Here is a 23,711-nt window from a genome sequence, read left to right on the forward strand (position 1 = left end):
ATCCAGTTAGGTTATCATCCCACAAGGATGCTGAACCTTTCTTATTCTTAAGAATGCCAGTGTCTGCTGATAGTTTGCTGGGACTCTCATATTTACTTCGGCATGTGGGAGACTCCCCCTTCCTTTAAGGAGTTGAGGCAGCAGGTGCTGGAATTTTATTTCTCTTGCCATGCTGCTGTCCAGAGTCTGTGGATTTTCCAAGGTTTTTATTTTTCACCTATTGAATTCCAGTGCTCTCCCATGATCTCTTACCTCAATATGCAGCGATACACCTGCTGCTTCTATAACTTCTTGTAGAGGGTCACATGAGTGTCAAATGCCTCCATTCAACCATCCTTGAACCTCCAATCAGTATTCATCATTACAAAACGGTATAATGTGTCCTTGAGACCATGTAGATATGGGGTATTAGTTGGGCAAGAAAATGTAAATAATTTTAACTGTTTACTTGACATAGGTCTATTAACACAATTTGCTTGAGGGTTTGGTAATTTTGTATATTAAGAAATAACAATTTGTAATAGCTTGCATTTCTAAATGTCCTTGTAGTTTATTTTTTAAGATAGTATGAAGGAATGAGACTTTGAGACACTGTGGATACCCAATCTCAGTGTTCTCTTTAGTAAGGAGGGGAAAATGACTATGATTGCTGTACCTAATAGTCAAGACATATTTTTATGACACTTTTTATGAGATATCTTATCCAAAGTTAATTCAGAGATTGTGTGATGTGACTTTAGGTTTTATCAAGATAGCAAACTGAGCCCACATCTTGGCTAGGTAACACAGAAATTGCTGAGAGCCATAGCCAAGTAGGAATGACGCATGGCAATTTCCTTGTCAGCCTACCCAATGTTGCTTAGAGGGAGGACTCTCCATTGTGGAAATGGGCTTGCCTTGGACCCAGGTTATTTGCAGTGACATTGCATGAATGTTTGAGAAAGGTGACCCTGCTCAAGGACCAAGGCGGATCCGGGTTTAGGGAGGATCCTGCTGGATTAGGGTGGGTCCAGGTTTAGGGTGTATCCTGCTGGGAATAGGGAGTATCCTGCTGCCTCAGGCAGCCACTCCTTGGGTTTAGGGCGGTTCCAGGTTTAAGGTGGACCCTGCTGGGAATAGGGTGTATCCTGCTGCCTCAGGCGCCCGCCTGCTCCTGGAGTTCCCTTTGAGTTCTCCTGGGATTCAGAGAGTATTTGGGGATGCAAAGCATAGTGGAGGTGGATTTTCCCCAGAACGTGCCTGTAGAGTGCCATGCGTGTAGAGTGCTGGTGAGAGTTCGGGAATAAAGAATTGCTGTTTGAATCTACAAGGCTGTAAGTGGCTCGTGATTTTGTGCCCAGCTAGACTGTGGCAGAAATGAAACTTTAAAAATGGAAAAGAGCATTTTGAAGTAAAAATATTAACAATGGTTGACATTTTAATGAATCAGAGTACTAGGAACTATACATAGTACATAACATATATTTTCCTAAGCATTTGCACATATAGATTTCATACATAATAGTTTTAAATATGTAACAATGATTCAGTGAAAAGGATAAACTGGTGTACTTACTATTCTATTAGGTGACATTAAAACTGTCATAAATACTACTTCCAAAACCGATAATATGAGTATTAAATATAATTTTTAGACAAAATTAGTTAAGCTGTAGTTCTGTGGTAAAACATGCATCAAATGATCACGAGGCCCTAGGTTTCATCCTGAACACCACAAAAGAAAAAAGAAAAAAAAAAAAAAAGAAGAAAAATTTAGTGGTGGGACCAATAAATGGGTACTTTCCCCTCCCCACTAGAGATTGAACCCAGGGGTGCTAAGTAACTAAGACACATCCCTATTTTTTTTTTTAATTTTTAAATTAGAGAAAGGGTCTCTCTGAGTTGCCTAGGGCCTCACTAGATTGCTGAGGCTGGCTTTAAAATTGTGATTCTTCTGCCTCAGCCTCCCAAGCCTGGGATAACAGGCCTGTGCCACTGTGCCCAGCCAAAGAAAGAATTTTGAAATCTGTAAGTGAAAAGTGGCATGTCACATTTAACTGTATCCCCATGAAACTAATAGATTTCACAGTAGAAATCTATTAGGCCAAGAGAGAATGGAATGTAGTATTCAAAGACTTGGAAGAAAATAACTAGTAATACAGATTACTACACCCAGCAAAAACATAGTTTGTTTCTCTAAGAAATGAAAAAAAAAAAAAAAAAGATTTTCATGACCAGTATCAATTGAGAAAATTTTGACAACACCAGTCTTATAAAAGACACTTAAGGGAGTCATACCTACAGAAGTACAAGAAAAGTGACTATTATCAAGAAAGCATGCGGACCCACTGGGTGTTGTGGAGCACACCTGTAATCCAGCAGCTTAGGAGGCTGAGGGAGCAGGATTGGGAGTTCAATTTAGTGAGGCAATTTAGTGAGGCACTAAGCAACTCAGTAAGACCCTGTCTCTATAAATAAAATAAAAAATAGGGTTGGGGTTGTGGCTCAGTGGTCGAGTACCCTGAATTGAAACCCCAGTAACAATATTAAAAAAGCATGGGAAAATATACATCCCACTAGAAAGGTAGATATTCAGAGAAAAATTTTTAAAAACAATAAAATGAAAGGAAAGACTTCTTAACTGTCAAGAATAATTGTGAAAGTAAAAGGGCTAAATCTGTTAATTAAAAGACAGACTAGTTGAAGGGCTGGGGCTGTGGCTCCGTGGTGGAGCGCTTGCCTAGCATGTGTGAGGCACTGGGTTCAATCCTCAGCCTACATGAAAATGAGTGTAAAATAAAGGGACTGTGTCCATCTACAATTTAAAAAAAAAAATTTTTTTTTTTAAAAAGACTGGTAGAATGGATACAAACCACGATACAACATGCTGCCTACGAGAAATTGACTTCAACTGCTACAGAGACAGTGCCAAAGTGGAGAGAGGTACCCACACCACAGAAAGCAGAGCAGCAGGAACAGCTTCTCTTCCATCCAATTGGACAGGCTTAGAGACCAGAAGTGTAAAGAGATATGGAAGGTCAGTATGCAGAGGGAGGGAACTCTTCAGCAGAAAGACACTGCGCTCCTGACTTTCTATGTGCACACCATTCTATCAAACAACAACTACCACAATTACAAGATCCAGTATGGTCCTAGCGGGGAACTTAACAGCCCACTTTTTCATTAATAAACAAATTGCTTAGACAAAAAACAGGAACAAAGAAATATCAAAGTATATTACAAACCATCTTTTACAAAAATATTATACCCAACAGCTGTAAAATTCAACTTCTGTTCATCACTGCATGAAACTTTCTCTAGAATATGTATTAAGCCATAGACAAGTCTTAACAAACACCTTGAAATCATATTTATATCTTTTCTGACCACAATCAAATCAAGTTCCGTCCATAGCTGGCTAGCTCCAAGCAAAAAGAGAATGGCAGAAGGACACAGTGAAGGCACACTGCTGAGCTCCAGTCAGTAGGAAAGCAGAGACAGACAGGAAGTGACCTACTCCCTCAACTAGATCCCACTTCCTGTGGCCTGTTCAGCCATCAGGGGATTAAACCACTGATGAAGTTAGAGCCCTCATGACCCAGGCAATTGTGAAAGACCCCCAACCACAGCCCTGCTGCACTGAGACCACACTTTCATTCCAGATCCAAACCACACACACACAAAAAAAAAGACATTGAACAGTAGGTCACAGAGGAACTCAGAAATAAAATTTTATTATTTAACAATTAGAATGAAAACCACCTCCAGCAATTTCCTCATGAGCACTAACTAGGGTCCCAGATGGAAGGTCTAACTGCTCCAAGGTCTTAAAATAATCAGAAAACTGTATTGAAGGGTACTTGTCAGTCATTTATTTCCAGTAATCCAACTGCATATCTTCAGAGAAAAATCAAAATAGTCATTGTTTACTGATAACAATGACTTAGAAAATAAATGGTTAAAATCACATGAAATTTTACTAATTGAAAAATTCAGTTATTTCAGATAGCATTTTAAGATGACCCAAATTGTGATCGACGGCATCATATCAGGACAGCTATAAATTCCATTTACTCTCTAACATAATCACATTGACATTCATACCAATATAACATTGATAGAATTTAGAATTACTGTGTCATTTGACAATGTTGCCATACATTGCAACTTAGCAAATTAGCCTGAGGAGCTTAATATCTCCTTTTTGTAATATAAACATCTGAAAAGTTCTGGGGTTCTTTGAAATGTCCAAAATTTACCTTCAGTTTGAAGAAATTTAATTTAAAACTTTGATCCTGGGGAAGCCTGCCAAAGATGTTGAAACAGGTTTAAAATATCTGATTAAAACAGAATTGAAGCCAGGTGTGGTGGCACACACCTGTAATTCCAGCACCTTGGGAGGCTAAGGCCTGAGAATCAGAGGTTGAAAGCCAGCCTTAGACACTTAGCAATATGCTAATGCAGCCTGAGAAACTTAGCCACACCCTATCTCAAAAGTGAAAAACAAAAATGCAAACAAACACCAGAATGGCCGATCACTGTGAAATATTCAATTGAAGACAGTAACAACTGTAAACAAAAACAACAAAAAACCCCTGAGCTTTACTTTTAGAAAATTTCGGTACACAATAAACATTTTAATTTACAGAAATTGGAGCATAGAATGAAGGGATAGGATCAAACTGACACCAAAATCCAGCTGGGCAAACAGGTCCTGTAGCTCCACATCTGGCATTTGAGGCAGGAGGCACTGTGATGTTCTCTTCAAAAGCTTGTGTAGCTCTAGCCCTATGGCCTTGGTGGATGCAGCCCAAGTGGCCTTTGTGTTGGCTTGTCTCTGCTCAATGCCTGCTGCTTTCCTATGACTATGTCCCATGTTACTGGCATTTTTTAATCTCTGGGTTCTTCACTTCACCTTTAGCTTCCTCCTCACATTTCCACATTTTTAATTCTCAGGGGAGGCCCACAGGGACTCTGACCCTGATGCACTTTGCCTGGCCTACCAGATATTTGAAATCTTCATGAAGCCTCCCTGAATCCCTAACTGAAGCATCCTGCATTTGTGTCAAGAGAACACTACATAGTTGATGCCAAAGTCTGTTACCATCTTAAGCAGTAGCCAAACCTCCAGAGACCCTGGCTGCAGCAGCCTGTGAGTGTCTGGGTGGCTGAGCATGGGGAAGAAACTTCCTATGGCCCTTTGTGTAAGAAGGGTGCCCCAATGGTCTCAAGAGAATTTTCACTATTATTCCCTAGAGCTTCATGAGAAGGGTGTGGTCTTGCCAGCTCCTGAGACGCCCTCAGGCCATCTTTCTTGTTGTCTATGGGCACTCTTTAGCATTTCTTTAGTGGCAGTAATGTCTTTAACAACTGCAACTTTCTTAGTCCCTGTTTTGTTCAAGTCCAAATTTTCCAAATCTTTCTGTTCTGCTTTCTGCTCCTTACTACAATAAATTTGGCTAAAAGCTGCCAGCAATATCCATGCCACAACCAGACAGCTATGCTACATAGAAATTTCTTATGCCAGATTAAGAAGTCCATCACTTTTAAAAGGAGCCTCACCGAAAGACTCATGACATGGGTAAAATGCAGACAACTTCTTAGCCAGAGCATAACAGGAATGACCTCTAGTCCAATCACCAGTAGTGTCATCCTTTTCCTCTAAACACACTTGAGCCCTGTCTTCACTGTCCACAGTCTTATTGAGCTCCCACCATTACCGGCCATTAAGCTCCCCTTACAACAACCTATACAATTTCCAGCTTGAACTGCTAAAGATCTCAAAATTCCTCCATCCTATTCCAAAATGCTGCAAATGCTTATGAAATATATCATCAGGTTTCTAACAACAATGACCTCACTCTTGGTACAAATTTGTTTTAGTCATCTTTTTCACGCTATGATTAAAAGAATCAACCAGTACAATTGTAGGGCAGGAAAAGTTTATTTAAGGGGTCAATTCAGACAGCAGTCTCCATTCCTCAAAGGCTTGAGGTAAGGCAGAAGAACATCATGATGGAAGAGTGTGACAAAGGAAAGAAGCTCACATGATGATCAGGAAGCAGAGTGAGAGGTCTTCACTGGCCAGATACAAATATATACTCCAAAGCCTTGCCAATTCCCACCTCCTCCAGCCACTCCCTACCACTCAGTGAATCCCTGTCAGGGGATTAATGGACTGATTGGTTTAAGACTCTCATGAGAAAATCATTCCTCCTCTGAAACTTCTTGCATTGTTTCACATTTAACATTTTAGTGAAAACCTCAAATCCAAAGCACAACAAAACTTATGTCCATTATGAGTTCAATCATGTATTTGAAGGCTACATGAATTAGCAAAGGCTTTCCCACACAGCTTACAATCATAGGGCTTGTCTCTAGTATAAGTTCATTTATGTTTTTGAAAGTAAGATGAAGTAGTGAAAGGGCTTATTCCCAGTATGAGTTTATTCATGTAAGTAAAGGAGACTGGACTAAGTGAAGGTTAACCACATTGCTTATGTTCATTGGGCTTCTCTCTAGCATGAGTTCCTTTATGTGTTTGAAGGGAAGAGGACCTAGTGAAGGCTTTCCCACATTGTTTACATTCATAGGGCTTCTTTCCAGTATGAGTATGTGCATGTATGTGAAGTTGAATGGACTGAGCAAATGCTTTGCCACACTGCTTACATTCATAGGGCTTCTCTCCAGTGTGAATTCGATTATGCATTTGAAGGTTAGATGTTGTAGTAAAGGCTTTTCCACATTGTTTACATTCATAAGGCTTCTCTCCAGTATGAGTTCGTTGATGTATTTGAAGGTAAGAGGACCTAGTGAAGGCTTTCCCGCATTGTTTACATTCGTAGGGTTTTTTTCCTGTATGAGTTCGTTCATGTGAGTGAAGGTCACTGGAGGAAGCAAAGGCTTTTCCACATTGTTCACACTCATAGGGCTTCTCTCCAGTATGAGTTCGTTCATGTACCTGAAGGTAAAGGGAAGCAATGAAGGCTTTTCCACACTGCTTACATTGATAGGGCTTCTCTCCAGTATGAGTTCGTTTATGTATTTGAAGGTAAGAGGAACTAAAAAAGGCTTTTCCACATTGTTTACACTCATAGGGCTTCTTTCCAGTATGAGTATGTTCATGTGAGTGAAGTTGAATGGACTGAGCGAATGCTTTGCCACACTGCTTACATTCATAGGGCTTCTCTCCAGTGTGAATTCGATTATGTATTTGAAGGTTAGATGTTGTAGTAAAGGCTTTTCCACATTGTTTACATTCATAGGGCTTCTCTCCAGTATGAATTCGTTCATGTATATGAAGGTAAGAGGACCTAGTGTAGGCTTTCCCACATTGTTTACACTCATAGGGCTTCTTTCCTGTATGACTTCGTTCATGTGAGTGAAGGTGACTGGATGAAGCAAAGGCTTTTCCACATATTTTACATTCATAGGGCCTCTCTCCAGTATGAGTACGTTTATGTATTTGAAGGTAAGAGGAACAACTGAAGGCTTTTCCACATTGTTTACACTCATAGGGCTTCTTTCCAGTATGGGTTTGTTCATGTGAGTGAAGTTGATTGGACTGAGTGAAGGCTTTGCCACACTGCTTACATTGATAGGGCTTCTCTCCAGTGTGAATTCGATTATGAATTTGAAGGTTAGACGACGTAGTGAAGGCTTTTCCACATTGTTTACATTCATAGGGCTTCTCTCCAGTATGAGTTCGTTCATGTATTTGAAGGTAAGAGGACCAGGGAAAGACTTTCCCACATTGTTTACATTCATAGGGCTTCTCTCCAGTATGAGTTCGTTCATGCTTATGAAGGTAAGAGGACCTAGTGTAGGGTTTCCCACATTGTTTACATTCATAGGGCTTCTTTCTGGTATGAGTTCCTTCATGTGAGTGAAGGTGACTGGTTGAAGCAAAGGCTTTTCCGCATATTTTACATTCATAGGGCCTCTCTCCAGTATGAGTTCGTTTATGTATTTGAAGGTAAGAGGAACTACAAAAGGCTTTTCCACATTGTTTACACTCACAGGGCTTCTTTCCAATATGGGTTTGTTCATGTGAGTGAAGATGACTGGACTGAGTGAAGGCTTTCCCACATTGTTTACATTCATAGGGCTTCTTTCCAGTATGAGTTCGTTCATGTATATGAAGGCAAGAGTAAGTAGTAAAAGTTTTTCCACATTGTTTACATTGATAGGGCTTCTTTCCTGTATGAGTTTGTTTGTGTACTTTAAGGTTAATGAAGGCTTTACTATGTCGTTTCCATGTATGAGCCATCTCTCCAGTATGTCTTTGAGCTTTTGTGAGAGAAATGAAAGATTTTCTGATCCATTTACATTCATGCAGCTTCCCTACATACTCTTCATTTTCATATGGTTTGTTTGCAGAGTGAGATACGATGGGCCTATTAAGAAAAAAAAAATGATATATGAAGACCTGTCCACATGTACTGCTTTCACATGGACTTTCTACCAGGAATGTCCTTTTAAGACTAGATTTGGAATCTCACTGAAAGTTTTTCCACACTGAATACAATTTAAATTTTTTCCAGAGCCTACTACATGACTTCTGTTAAAAAATTACAAGCACAATTTATGGTTGGCTCTGTAATTTTGCATTTATTAATAGGCACTGGACTTACACAATTATTAAGATCAGTGAAAATACTGGTTTTCTGGCATGTCTAAACCATATGAAAGTCAATATCATGATTACTTTACAATCCATAGCTACTACTTAAACAGTGGTATCATGAATGCAGTTTGTTAGTACTATCAACAAATCCATTATTTTAAAAACAATAAACATGTATCTTACATTACAATTCATATTTGGTGAAAAAATAAACATAATTCATATCATGTTTATTTTCTTGTTTGTAAAATTATAGGACATGCTAGATTTCCCTCAAGGCACTCTGTTTCCTCTTGTAAGTACAAATTACCTTAGATTTATCCCAGGATATGTGTTCTGATCTTCAACATTGTGGTCCTCCCATTTGTCTCCTAAAATGTAGACCCAAAACAATCATTATGAATGACTTTAGAATGAATGGGATTAAAAATTTGGACACTAGTGCACTAATAAAAAGAGATGAAAAAAGGGGAAAAAAAGAATTTTGGTATTTAAGCTGCACAGTGAATTGATGTTAGGCCCAATTTATTCTCCAAGTACTCCCTTTCTATATTCCAAATACAGGAGGGCAAAAAACTCCCAGGTGCTCTGTCTTTCAATTAGTAATGAAACATCATGCTTACCTATAGAAGCCAGGTTTCTAAGGACTTCCTGCATCACATCTCTGTAGAGATTCTTCTGGGAAGGATCCAGCAAAGCCCACTCCTCCTGAGTGAAGTTCACAGCCACATCCTCAAAGGTCACTGAATTCTAAAATATGCCAGAAAAATGTAGTGCAGACCAAGAGAGACTGACAACATGAGGGCTGTATTCTCAACATGTGAGAATATGTTTCTGTGGTCTCCAAATATTTATTCCATGATTTGGTCATTAAAACTTGTACTCTCTGTCTTCACTGCTTCAAAAAGAGTAATTCCAAAATAAGACTTGAACTATCCAGAAAATCATCAGCAGAGCAAAACACCCATCTCATTGTAAAGTCCAGAGAGCAAGATATGGCCCTGTGTCACCTCTAATGTCTTTGTAGGGTTCTCATGTAATGTGCAGAAGAGCACTAATATTAGACCTCCTGACCAGACCTATACTTGGAAATCCCTGCTGAAAAAGTTGTACTTTAGTTGGTAGGTGAAGCTAAAGATTTAAGATGATTTCACCAAACTAACCATTTACACTGAGTCATAGTGATTGAGAGTATGTAAACAACATGGTATTTACTAAACATTCGTTTTACATTTGAAATCCTGTTATTTTGTCCCACTCTTATGTTAGAGCCTAAAGAATCAAAGTACCCCCACACCTCAAAAAAGAAAAGAAAAAGAACGCTTTAAGAGAAGACTCTAAGAGTAGATATTGCATTGATGTGGTCACAACTTGGTAACCATGGATTGAGCTCATCCTTTGTGATTACACTAAGAGAACAAGTTGAATATGCAGGTGCTTCACTCCAAATAAAATTTAACCAAATAATAAACAAAAACAATTAGTAATAAACAACTTGATAATATCTTCCAATTAATATCAAAATACAATGAGATGAGTGTCAAATACCTTTTCTGACATTTATCAAACAAAATTCCCATTAATCAACATACTTGTCCAGGTATAATAAGAATTAAGAAACCTGTAACATCTATCAATATGTTCTAGATAGCAGACTGTTGGTTAATATGATACACACTCATGTGCCTCATAACAATGTTTTGGTCAAAGACATTTTTGGTTAATTATGGCTTACATATACATGGTTAACTGCAGTAAAATGATTACTAATGTGTTTGTAGTGATAGTGGTACAAACAAATCTAATGCATGCTAAATTTGGTACCTTGTCAAGTAAATGCTGTGCAGGGTTGTAGCCTAGGGAGCACTGACACCATAGAGCCATGGTATTTAACATGTCATTACTTCTAGGACTGTGAATACACTATGGTGTTTGTGCAATGGTAAGCCAGCCTAAAAACACACTTCCAGAATGTATAAGTGACACCTGACTATAAATGAAGAAAATTTAAATTATACTATTGGACTCAGCATAGTATTAGCATGGAGAAGAACAAAGAGATAGACCAAGAGAAGAGAAAATTTTCAGTAGCTTGAAATTCACATGGAAAATTGAATAATGGCATAGAAGGTATTATGGAGAAGTGAACACATTCACATGCAATTTAAAAGATAAGTTAAAAATAGGCTGGGAGCTGGGCGCAGTGGTGCACACCTGTAATCCCAGGGGCTTGGGAGGCTGAGGCAGGAGGATTTTGAGTTCAATGCTAGCCTCAACAAAAGTGAGGTGCTAAGCAACTCAGTATCACCCTGTCTAAAATAAAATACAAAATAGGGCTTGGGATGTGGTTCAGTGGTTGAGCACCACCGGGTTCAATCCTCAGTTTAAAAAAAAAAAATAGGGCTGGGGATGTGGCTCAGTGCTCAAGTGCACCGGAGTTCAATCCCCAGTATGGAAAAAAAGGGCGGGGGAATTAAAAGACAAAAATAAGTGTGGGATAAACCTGCAATTACATGCCAGGGCATGTAATGAGATGAATAAATGCACGACTAAAATGAAAAAGAGCCAGGAATAGGAACAGAAGGAGAAAGCTGCATAAAAATGTTTTAGAAATTATCTGCAATATCTTACTATAAAAAGTACAAAATACTTCTGAAAAAAAAAATGATACAAGTAAAAATATTTGGTGTTTGTGAGCACAAGGAATTGTACATCTACCCAAATATTAACCATAAAGTCAGTTCAATCACTTTCAAATTAGCAACTCACTTTTGGAGACTTTTAGCTTTGAATTTGTGATCCTTCTGCCTCAGCCTCTCAAGCCTTTGGGACTGCAGGTATGTGCCACTGTGCTAAGCACCAGTGCAATTTTTATATAAAATAAGAAGTATCATTCTAATGTTCACATGAAATTGCAAGAAACTCAAAAATGGAAGAAGAAAAATAAAGTGACAAGCATCACATTTCCTGATTTCAAAACCCACTCAAACTATACTATTAAAGGCAGACACACACAGCAATGGAGGATATTAAGGGACCCAGGCCAGTGTTGACACACAGAAGAAAATGATATTCCTCAGGGTCAGGCTAGGGGTCCAGGACCTCTGGGTAACAAATGGGCAGGGAAACTGGATGTTCATGTTAACACCTAAAGTCCGACTCTCCCCTCACAACACATGCATACAAGAAATCCACGTGGACCAAAGTCCTGAAGTAAAATGTGAACCTCACACTTCCTATAAGAAAACGTAGAGCACACGTCTCACAATACTGAATATGGGAATGGTATCTGGGATATAATACCATTAACATCAATCATGAGAATAATAGATAAAATTTGATTTCACCAAAAATAGTTTTCAGTCCTGTCATTTAGAGAAATGAGACTGGAACTATGAATACCATACTAAGTGAAATAAAGCAGGCAGAGAGGGACACACTGTGTTTTATCACTCACACGGGGAAGTAGCAAGTTGATTTCACATAAAGTACGAGGGAGTAGTCACCAGAGACAAAAAAGAGAGGTGAGACAGGACAGGGAGGGACTGGAGAAAGAAGCTGAGTATCAGGTACCAGAATATTCTCCAGAGGGGCCAGCAGTATTGCCCTCCAGAACATAGGTGACCACAGGACACAGCACGTCAATCTGTATTTCATAATACAGCTGAGGGAGCAGTCCAGAGACACAGAAAAATAAAAAATATTAGGAAATGGAAGAGCTAATGCCCTGATCTGATCATGGCACACTGGAACAGGTGTGCAACTACCTCTCTGCACCTCATCCACACGTGCAACTTAAAAGTGAATCAACACTTGAAAGTAAAAATGTTGTCCTTCATTGGACACCATCATCAGAATGAAATGGCACTCCAAGGAACTGCATCACGCATCTGGAGGTGTTGATACCTGAAAGAATGAAGAAAAAGCAGATGACAAAGCTCAAGCCATCTTCACAACATAAACAAGCACCTGGAAAAGAATGTAACACTCTGAAAAGCCAGGGGGATCTACAAACCCTGAGGCTATGCTAAGGATGAAAGGCTGTCTCCATGATAACAAAAACAAGTCAATTATAGACAAGAGCAAGAGGGGTGCTACCAGGGAAACCAGGAAGAAAATCACAGTATTCCAGACCTCAGAGCTAGCTCACATAGCCCCAAACATTGAGGCAAAATCAAGGACTCTACCAAGAAGATACAGGTGGATGCAGGCAACACAGACTCAGATTTACTCACCTGCAGAGGCAGCAACCACAGGCAACAAGATGGGAGAAGACAGTGGAGCCTCTGCAACTGTCACCACCTCTCTCCCCATCAATAGAATCCACTTGACAGTGAGAATTTGACTTGTATTTCTGGATTCCTGCTCACTAGAGTTTACTGCAAACGGACAGGGGCATTTGATGGGGCATCTTCGCCGCAACACCTACCGAAAGCCTGCTACATAGGGGGAAATCAATACTTAAGAAGTTGTGAGGCTCTAAGACACACACAAATACACATAGGCCTCACACAAACCTCCTCACAGGGCCATGACCACTCAACTTTCAAATGCTGAAGTGACCATCTCCACTTCATATGTCACAGCAGTGGCTCCTGGTCCCCAAGCCATTTCCCAAAGTTGAAACCCAAATGAGTCCACAATGAAGGTACACATGAAATCCTGAACTTCAAAGTTTATAGCAGCAGGACAAGTGGTGTTCAAAACCTGGAAGTACCCAATAGGAAAATGTGTGCCCAAGGTCAGCAGTGAAAAAGACACAAAACTCAATAAAAATCAATTAGTAATAAAAAAATCAACTTCTATATATATGAAAGGAAATACTGAAATGCAATTAAGAGAAAAGTTCATTTACAATGGAACCCCTCCAAAATAGAAAAAATAATACGCAATACAAAACATATATGCATAATACATACATAATAATATATAATACAGCAACCTGAGCACCCAGAGTAGGGCTCTGTTCACTGACTACAGAGGGAACAGGGAAGGACTTATCTGTGAATTATTGCATTTACACATCACAGAGGACCTAGTGTGATCTGAAAGTCTGTAACAAGCTTCTCACAGTTTTGCCTCATCAAAAGACAACTGGTGTAGTAAATTAGTGGAAAATGCTTAAACATGTTTTAAAAAAAACAAAATCCTACATCTGGTTAAATGTTTAAATGAAAAAATACAATATAAAGTGTGAGAGAAAAAAGTAAAATAAAATATATTCTCAGAAATTGGCATATTAAGGCTGGGTATGTTAGCACACAGGTCCAATCCCAGTGACTTGGGAGGCTCATGTAGGAGAATCACAAGTTCAAAACAAGCCTTAGAACTCAGCAAGTTCCTAAACAATTTAGAGGGAACTTGTCTCCAAAAAATAAAACAGAGCTGGGGATGTGGCTCAGTGGTTCAGCACCACGAGGTTCAATCTGTGGTTTGAAAAAAAAAAAACAAAAAAAAAACAGAGTATTCAGGTGGGCTCAGTGGTGCATGGCTCAAATCCCAGGGATTTAGGAGGCTGAGGTGGGAGGATCACACTTTGCACTCTACCCTGGGCTACCAGTGAGAACCTGACTCAAAATAAAAAAATAAAAAGACCTGGGGATGTAGCTCAGTAGTAGAGTATCCCTTGATTCAATCCCTATTACAGGAAAAATTTTTAAAAAGTGAGTGTTCACCAGCACCCAGGTATACCAGGGAACTGAGGAAGCCCACCCATGCCAAACAGAAACCTTTCAGAGAGGACCAAGACCTACATGCCCAGCACTGGCTGCCCTCAAGGCTCAGGTCTGCAGAGAACTGAGGCTGAAGTGGTTTTAAACAGAACGACCATGTGTTAAAGCAGCAGCTCCAGCACAAATGTCCACAGAAAAAGAAGATGAGCTCTTGTTATTCTTCTGTTTTCTTTCCAGCTATTTCCTCATGGAACTCCATCAAAACTTAGGCTCAACAAAAGCTAAGAGAGACCCTCTGAGTACACTGAGCAACTAAACTACTGTCTCCAAAAATACTCTGGAAAGTCACTATACACAATGGCCACAGTCTTCAACAAACAAGAGCAAACTCTGAATAGAGGGAAAAACTGATTTCAGAGGAATGTAATATTCAAATACCCACTTTGCAAAAACAACAAAATAAGGAATACACATAAAGAGCAAAGAACATCTCATCAATGGGAAAAAAAATGCTTGAGTTAATCCACTACTGAGAAAACATAGACACTAGACTCACTAACAAGACTTAAACCAACTGCCTGAATGTTTAAGATGCATGACCTACCACAGGTCAAAACACCTGATGAACAACTGAGAGACTCACAAGGATCGGGGGGGCGGGGATGGGCTGGGGAGGATGGGGGAGATGGGGCGGGGGAGAATCTAGTGACAGGGGGAGTCAGTGGCAATTGACAGCTGGAGCACACAGAAGACCTGACGTGGTGTCAGTCTAGCTCAACAGCACACCCACCACAGGGACATCAGGTATACCTCTAGGGCACTTAGCCAACAGCGGCCCAGCACACATCCTTCAACATCACAGGGAAGTCTCCACAACTAGCCACCTTCAGCCACGACAGGCATTAGGGCAGAAGGCTACCAAATCCCAACATGGCACCAGGAACACCGGAATTACCATGGCGTCAGTAACAGAAACACAGCTGGGCGACCTCCAGATATCTGCAGATCAAATCCCAAAGTTCTAAACAGCACACGGGTCAAGGGTGTCTCAGGATCAGTCTGAATATTTCAAAGGAAAAGAACTGAAACTGCATCTTAGAAAACTTTGTGAAACAGAGCACAGGTAGGGCTTAGGGGAGATTTAAAGGGAGTGAACACTCACATTAGAAAATAAAAAATAAGGGTAGGGATATAGCTCAGTTGGTAGAATGCTTACCTCATGTGTATAAGGCCCTTGGTTCAATTCCCAGCACACACACACACACACACAAAAATCTATATTATTAAATAAATAAATAAAAGAAAATAAGAAATAAAACCATTTATGTATTGAAGGGCATCTAGGTTGATTCCACAGTTTAGCTATTATGAATTGTGCTGCTATAAACATTGATGTGGCTGTGTCGCTGTAGTATACTGTTTTAAAGTCCTTTGGGTATAGACAGAGGAGAGGTATAGCTGGGTCAAATGGTGGTTCCATTCCCAGATTTCCAAGGAATCTCCATACTGCTTTCCATATTGGCTGTATCAATTTGCAGTGGTGTGTGAGTGTACCTTTTTCCCCACATCATCACCAACACTTATTGTTGCTTATATTCATAAAAGGTGCCATTCTGACTGGAGTGAGATGAAATCTTAGAGTAGTTTTGATTTGCATTTCTCTAATTGCTAGCAATGATGAACATTTTTTCATATATTTGTTGACTGACTGTATATCATCTTCTGTGAAGTGTGTGTTCAGTTCCTTGGCCCATTTATTGATTGGGTTATTGTGTATTTGGTGCTTAGCTTTTTGAGTTCTTTATATACCCTAGAGATTAGTGCTCTATCTGATGTGTGAGGGGTAAAGATTTGCTCCCAAGATGTAAGCTCTCTATTCCCTTCAAATTCTTTGTTTTGCTGAAAGAAACTTTTTACTTTGAGTCCATCCCATTTATTGATTCTTAATTTTAATTCTTGCACCTAAGGAGTCCTAATTAGGAAGCTGAGGCCTAATCTCACATGATGGAGATCAGGGCATACTTTTTCTTCTATTACATACAGAGTCTATGGTTTTAATCCTAAAGTCCTTGATCCATTTTGAGTTGAGTTTTGTGCAGGGTGAGAGACAGGGGTTTCCAGTTTTTCCACCACCATTTGTTGAAGAGGCTATCTTTTTTCCAATGCATGTTTTTGGCAGCTTTGTCTAATATAAGAGGATTGTAATTTTGTGGGTTTATCTCTATGTCCTCTATTTTGTACCATTGGTCTACCAGTCTATTTTGGTGCCAATAGCATGCTGTTTTTGTTACTATTGCTCTATAGTATAGTTTAAGGTCTGGTATAGTGATGCCACCTGCTTCACTCTTCCTGCTAAGGATTGCTTTAGCTATTCTGATGAATTTCCAGATGAATTTCATGACTGCTTTTTCTATTTCTATGAGTAATGTCATTGGTATTTTGATCAGAATTGCATTAAATCTGTATAGTGCTTTTGGTAGTACAGTCATTTTGATAATACCCTAGATTCCCTTCAATAGATAAATCAATTAAAAAATGTGGCATATATACACAATGGAATATTACTCAGCAATAAAAGAGAATAATATCATAGCATTTGTAGGTAAATGGATGAAGTTAGAGAAGATAATGCTAAGTTAGCCAACCCCAAAAAGCCAAATGCCAAATGTTTTCTCTGATGTAAGGAGGATGATTCATAGCAGGATAGGGAGGGAGCATGGGAAGAATAGACAAACTCTATATAGAGCAGGAGCTGGGAGGGTAAGGGAGGAGGCATGGGGTTAGAAATGATGATGGAATGTAATGGACATTATTTTCCAAAGTACATGTATGAAGGCACGAATTAGTGTGAAGATACTTTGTATACAACCAGAGATATGAAAAATTGTGATATGTATAAGAAATGTAATGCATTCTGCTGTCACATATAAATATAAAAATAAATAAAATGAAATAAATTGTGAAGTTAAAAAAAAAGAAAAAAAATGTTTGGCTTATATCCATAAACAAAAATTATTTAATAAATGTAACTTTGATAAATTTTAAAAAATCATTCATTGCCACTTTGGAACTAAAGAATGAAGACCAAGGAGAACCTACATCTGACGCTAGCATATAATTAAAGACATCAATGAAACTGTGATTAGGAAATCAGTAGAGATTCAAAATCAAAAGCAGGTTCTTCATGGACATCCTTAAATGGATAAACCACAGCTAAGTTAAGAAAAAGGAGATGATACTTAGAAGAAATGAGAGACACCATTATTCATCCTAGAAACTTAAAAAAAAAAATACAGGAATGTTATGAATAACTACCAGAGTACAATTTGAGAACTCAGATGCACTAGACCAACTCCTGGACACAAACAATCTACTACAACTCACACACAAGGAGGAGCACACAACATAGACAGGCTAATAAAGTGATACTAAGGATCATCAGAGGAAAGGCATGGCCCAGGGGTATCATGGTGGATTCTGCACCACACTAAGGAGGAAATGAAAACTGTCCTTAATCCCCTCTAAAAGGAAGCAGGTAACACTTCCAATTCATTCCTGAAGGCATAGAAATGACATACTGCAATGGAACAGTTTCTGGCAGCCAAGCCAGGGAACCTGCCTGGACCAAAAATGGCTGAACTCGGCACCCAGGAAATATTGGAAATAAGCAATAATGAAAAAAAAGGGAAGTGAATTGCATGCAGTTTGATCAAATTGTGGAGAGGTAGCTTAATTGTTTCTCTAGCTTCATGTCTTAAATTCTGTGAAATCTAAGAGCAGGACTCCTTTTTTGAAGAACATCAAAACTACTTCTGCAAGTAGAAATAGTAGCCAAATACCTAAGAGTAGCCAAAATGTCCAGGAGTCTCCAACACCTTGTAGAGAACACCATCAGGTAGTATTATAGACTGAAGGTCTATTTCAACCCCAAGATTCACAAGGTGAAAGATGAACTCCCAGTGGGACAGCATTAGGAAGGGGCATCTGGAAGGAAACTGGAATTAGATGAAATCATGAAAGATGCTGAAGGATTATTAGTAATCTCATGAAAACCTGCTCTGTTCAGACAAAAGAGATGTCACTTAATAACAACTTCCATAACACTAAGTCAGGTTTGAAGCAAATAAACATTTTTTGTTATTTGTGTCAATTGTCATGTTTGTCCCATGAAATGTAGTGGTAATCTTCCAAGTTCAGAAAACAGGAAGCAAAAAAGGGTTATCCACTGTCACAAGTTCTTCATTATACAAGGGAACCAATATTCTCATGAATCCTTGGAGTCCAAATTTCCCTACCACACCTTTTGTGGACATGTAACCCCCTTTTTTTCTTTTCCTTTTGTGGTGCTGTGAATTGAACCCACAGCCTGTACATGTGAGGCAAACACACTACATACTGAGGTATATTCCTAGCCCACAATGACATTTATTTTCCTCTTTTCTCTAGTAGCATTTTTGAAGCTAGTACATGTAACTTCATCTGAAATCAAAATTAAAAAAAAAAAAGTTAGCTCACAGAAACTTTCTTCCCATGCTCAGAGGAAGCAGAAAGGCAAATAAGAATTCTTATTAAATGAAAAAAATATATATATCTTCTTTTGAAATCTACTTTTTAAATATTTTACCTTGCTTAGCTCTGAATAAATACATTTCACATTTGAGGAAAACTGGATATCTAATAAGGGAGCAGGTCATTTCAAAGTCATGAACACAGAAAGAGCTGGAGCTGAGGAAACATAGATGTTAAGCTGAAGGGGCAGGTAAGGTTCCTATAAGCTGGGCATCCTCCTCCCACCTGGTCCTGCTCAATGAAATACTCCACAATCACCGCCCAAGAGACCTAGACCATGACTCCAGCCTGTGAGGCTGGTCAGGGTTGCACACCAGTGCACTGGGTGGATGGTTCTTATGCTCTGGAGTTTTTGCTCCTTCAAAACATGAGAGAATGCACGAGGCAGGAATTACTTCTGACCTGGCCTGTCAGCACCAGCATCCACAGGCTGACTGTCCTCCTGTCTCCAAGAAATGGGAACAGGGCCTGGAAGAGACAGTACAGTGTCCCTAGGAGGTAGCTGTCTAGATGAGGCCTATTCCTAGAGATTTCTCAGTCCCAATGCCCCCAGCTGATCTCCTTAAAGGGTGCACCCCACAGCTCAGGATGTCCTCTAGGAGGAGCTGACCCAGGGCCTCAAATCACCTACAACCTGAAGGACAAAGGGTAACCTGTGGGTACTTGGGGCACCCCCAAAAAAGGACAGGCCAGTGGCTGAGGATATGGAATCCTGTGAGGTTTTCAAAGGAAACCTCTGCACAAATTATTCTGATAAAGTTTTATGCATGGAGAAAGTAAAGTAACAGAGGCACAAAGTCTTTTAACAGTGGAGTTCCATCTGACTGTCCTCTGCTCTCATCACATGGCAAATTCACACACAGAAAACAAATCTCTGAGGCTGTGCCCAGTGAATGCAGTGTGAGGAGCAAAGAGCGGATAATGCAGTGAACTGGAGGGGGAGGGGGAGTCTGGAAATGTGAGTACAGGGCAGGAATGGTAAGGGGCTGTTGGGGGGAAGCAAGGTGACTCATGGGGAGAAGGAGGAACAAGGACACCTCAGACCAGCATCCTCCACATAGCAGCCCTAGACCAGAGTCAGGATCCCCCTCTGCCTTCACTGCACACAGAGGGCCTAGGGCTGGGGTCCAGCTGGGCAGAGAGGGTTCTGCCAAAATAGGGGTAGACCAGGAAGCACAAGGGGAACCCACCTGCACCAGCCCACACCATGGCCTGAAGGCACCAAGAAGGGAGCAGTAGAAGCATCTGACTCAGGTCTGGGCTGGCTGACTCTGGAGCTGACAGTGGGTGTTCAGAGTCCAGCCACAGCTGGTTCCCCCAGTTCTAACCAGCCCACCTCCCAGAGCAGTCCTGGCCCCACACACTCATCATTTCCTGCCTTCTGGGGAGTCCTGACTTCCTTCCTGTGGACCTCATAGCAGCTGCAGGTCACGGGGAGACAGACCTGAGCCAGAGCCACTTGGGCCTCACACAACAGAGAAGACACAGACCTGGAGATGGATTCTGAGCTGCACAGGGTGAGAGATGAAGGCCTCTGAGACTGTGGAAGGCTCCCCCTCTCACCAGCTGCCTGCTGCTTGCCCAGGGCTCCACAAGACCCCTGCACAACCCAGCCTACATATGCACACCCTCGGGCGCTGAGTGACAGGAGATGTATCAGACTCCCGGATAAATGAGGCCAGAAGGATAGTGGGAAGCCAGGTAGTAAGCAAAAGCCCTTTTCAGGCAGGGTTTCCTCCCTGCAAGGGGACCAGTCCCACCAGGGGACATTTCCACTTAGGCAAAGCTGAGTCCTGGTTTTCTCAAGCAGGTCCTATTGTCTTCCTGCTCTCAGGAGGCCTTTCCTGCATTTTCTGCCTGGGCACAGTTACAAGCAAGGTGAGGAATTACACACTCCTTGTTCCAAGGCAGCTGATCCTGACCTGAGAGGTGGGTACCAGGACAGGCCAGACTGGAAAGGAGGGAGACAGGCATCCAACACTTGGGAAGAAACCAGTGCTGCAATGCCAAGGCTTCCACACACTTTACTTCTCAGTCAACCCATTTCCAGCCAATAAAATAAAAAGATAAAAAGGAAATACAATTATTAAGTTCATAAAAAACTAATTATATGACAATAAAAGGAATTAAAGAGAAAGAAAAACAAATACTTGAACCCAGTCAGGTAAGAAGCCTGCTTCACCCATGGTTCAGGAAAAAAAAAAAAAAAACATTTGTAAGCTGTGTGTGGGGGTACATGCCTGTAATCTCAGTAGCTAGGGTAGCTGAGTCAGGAGGATTGCGAGCTCAAAGACTGTCTCAGCAAAAGGGAGCTACTAAGCAACTCAGTGAGACCCTGTCTCTGAATAAAATACAAACTAAGGCTGGGGATATGGCTCAGTGGTGGAGAGACCCGAGTTCAATCCCTGATACAAAAAAAAAACAAAAAAAAACACACCCACTTGGAGAGCTGTAAGCAGGGTCCCAAAATGGGAGCCAGACTCTGACTGCTGAAATATGTTCCCAGAAAGGCTCAGTCCCAGGTGGCCAGGAGGGGACACCTAAGGATTTACTTCTGGGAGCCCAACAAACACTTGTCCTATAGATTTTCTTATGTTAAAAAATAAAGTCCAAAGGAAAAAACTCGAGTCTATTAAGAATGAGACAGCTCCATCAAACTATAATAGGGTGGGGCGGTTGGGGCTCAGTGGTACAGCATGGCCTAGCATGCATGAGGCACTGATTTCAATCCTCAGCACCACATAAAATATATTGTGTCTCCCTGAAACTAAAAAATAAATATTATTTTTAAAAAGTTCTGTGCATTACAGCTAATATAGGAATAAAAAAATTAGGGTACAAAAAGGCTGCTCTACTTCAGGGGAAATGTCTGCACATTTCAGAAACAAATTGAATTAACATGCAGGATATTAAAACAGAAATAACCTCATAAGTGAATTCATCATAAGAAAATGACTGAACATCTTTCCTATGAACATGGGGACACAAAAAAATGCTCATGGTATTTCGTAAAAAGCAGTATGTGTAGCCACAAGGAAGTAAACAGAAACAGGTACAAATAAAAAAACTTCAAGAACTCTTTGTTCTTTATATCACACTCTATCCACTTAAGTATTAACCAAAAACATAAAAATTTTATATTCAGGGGCTGGGGTTGTGGCTCAGTGGTCAAGTGCTTGCCTAGCATGTGTGAGGTACTCAGCACTGCATATAAAGAAATAAAATAAAGGTCCATTGACATTTAAAAAATATTTTTAAAAAATTCATATTCAATCAAGGAATGAAATTCTATGTACTTGGGGGCAAATTGGAATTGTATGGCAGCCAGATGTGACAGAAGATGAAAAACCAGCCTCTACCTCAGAGCAAAGCCTGTCCAAGAAAGGGACATGACCTTTGTCCTTGGATAGACCTACAGAGCACTCCTAGGCACATTCCCACCCTGCTAAGTTGTTTATCTACAAATAACAGGAGAGATCTGCTGTGCCAGGTGTCCCTGACTCAGTCAGGCTAGGTGGGACCCATAGCAACCCTCTAGCAGCCACCAATCAGCATGAGACAGGGAAACACCTGGGATGCCAGATGACCCTCCCAGTAGTTTATGGTGGTTGATAACGTGTTGGGAAAGAATGTAGTTTAGCACAGAACACCCCTCTTGGCTTAAACCAATCAGTTCAAATGAAACCCCCTCTTGTAGTAACCAATCACCCCTACCCAACTTGTTCCTGCCAGTGAATGTGCTAATCATGTTTTAGAGTTGTTATTTGATTTTCCACGGTGTGTGATTTACTAAGAGATGCTATGATGTATGTGGGGGTCCCTGCCTTCTCCAAAGAGTGTATAAAATTGCTGCAAACCCTGGGCTCAGAGCCTCTCAGCGTCACCAGTTGCTGTGTGCGCGCGGAGGACCAAGCTAGCTCACAATAAAAACCTCTTTGCTGCTTACATCGATCTTAGGTCTCTGGTGGTCTTTTGGGGATCCCGAATTCGAGCATAACAAAGAAACCATAGGACTGGCTCAGGGAAGCAGCCTGTCTCCCACAGTTCACCAGGAACCCCAATTGTTGGCTAAACACATTCCCAAGCTTGGAAACCACTCTCACAGTGGATGCAGCCCAGGTGGCTCCTCCTAGGAATGAGGGAACCTGTGCAGCTAGGACATTTGGTTCTGGAAGGTCACTGTGCTCTCCTCTCCCTAGAGTAGAATGTTCCTTATGTAGGACTTCTAGTTCTCACTTTCACCCAAGTACCCACCAGCAGGAACATGAGGGTCCTGGCCACTAAGGCCTTTTCCCTGAAACCCCTTCTGACACCTACAGTGTGAATCTGCTGAACATCAATACATTCTCTTAAACTACTTGTTCAACAGCTCAATTCTGACATTGAAGCCAGGTGGGGTCAAGGTATCCAATTTTAAGTTAGTCTGAGAGGTTGGAGACTGTCCCCTGAGGGATCTTATCAAGAACTTGCCCCTACTCCAACCTGTTGCCTAGGTAACTGATAGACCCAACCTGATCTTTTCTTAAAATTGGGCATCTCGCCACAAAGCCATGAAAAGATAATTTCGGCTTTACTATAAATTACTGCAAATTCTGAACCTGCTTGGAATGCCTGCCCATGCCTTGAACTCACCCATGCCTGGCTCTCTGACCAGACAGCAGCCCTCTCTGAAACTTTAGTGACGCCTCACAAATCTTGGCCTTCCCTGGCCAGACAATGACCCTCTCTGAGGCTCTAATGGTCCTCATAAATTCTGATGTTGGGGCCAGCAAAAAAAATGTAAACTACCATTAGTGTGATGCTTGTCAGAGTTCTGTTATCTGTAACCCCCCTTTGTGTAACTTTCTGGGCTATAAAGCTGGGCT

At 40.7% G+C, this 23,711-nt stretch overlaps 1 protein-coding gene across 3 annotated transcripts in view; it reads right to left on the minus strand.

The window, feature by feature from the left end:
• Nucleotides 1-3,685: 3,685 nt before the first annotated feature.
• The window catches only part of LOC107160365 (zinc finger protein 14-like), a 24,566-nt gene continuing 4,540 nt past the window's right edge, over nucleotides 3,686-23,711 (minus strand). The window contains exons 2-5 of one of the 3 annotated variants that reach the window (XM_048797505.1): nucleotides 9,229-9,355; nucleotides 8,916-8,976; nucleotides 7,021-8,375; nucleotides 3,686-6,936 (exon numbers count right to left, since the gene is read on the minus strand). In XM_048797505.1, coding sequence (XP_048653462.1) covers nucleotides 6,464-6,936; nucleotides 7,021-8,375; nucleotides 8,916-8,976; nucleotides 9,229-9,355 — 2,016 coding nt within the window. In that variant the 3' untranslated portion in view covers nucleotides 3,686-6,463. Of the gene's footprint in view, nucleotides 8,376-8,915; nucleotides 8,977-9,228; nucleotides 9,356-23,711 lie in introns of all 3 variants that reach the window. The other 2 variants (XM_048797504.1, XM_015507043.2) reach the window with 2 other exon arrangements.

This window comes from Marmota marmota, unplaced genomic scaffold, assembly GCF_001458135.2.
Source record: "Marmota marmota marmota unplaced genomic scaffold, marMar, whole genome shotgun sequence".
Classification (NCBI taxonomy): domain Eukaryota; kingdom Metazoa; phylum Chordata; class Mammalia; order Rodentia; family Sciuridae; genus Marmota; species Marmota marmota.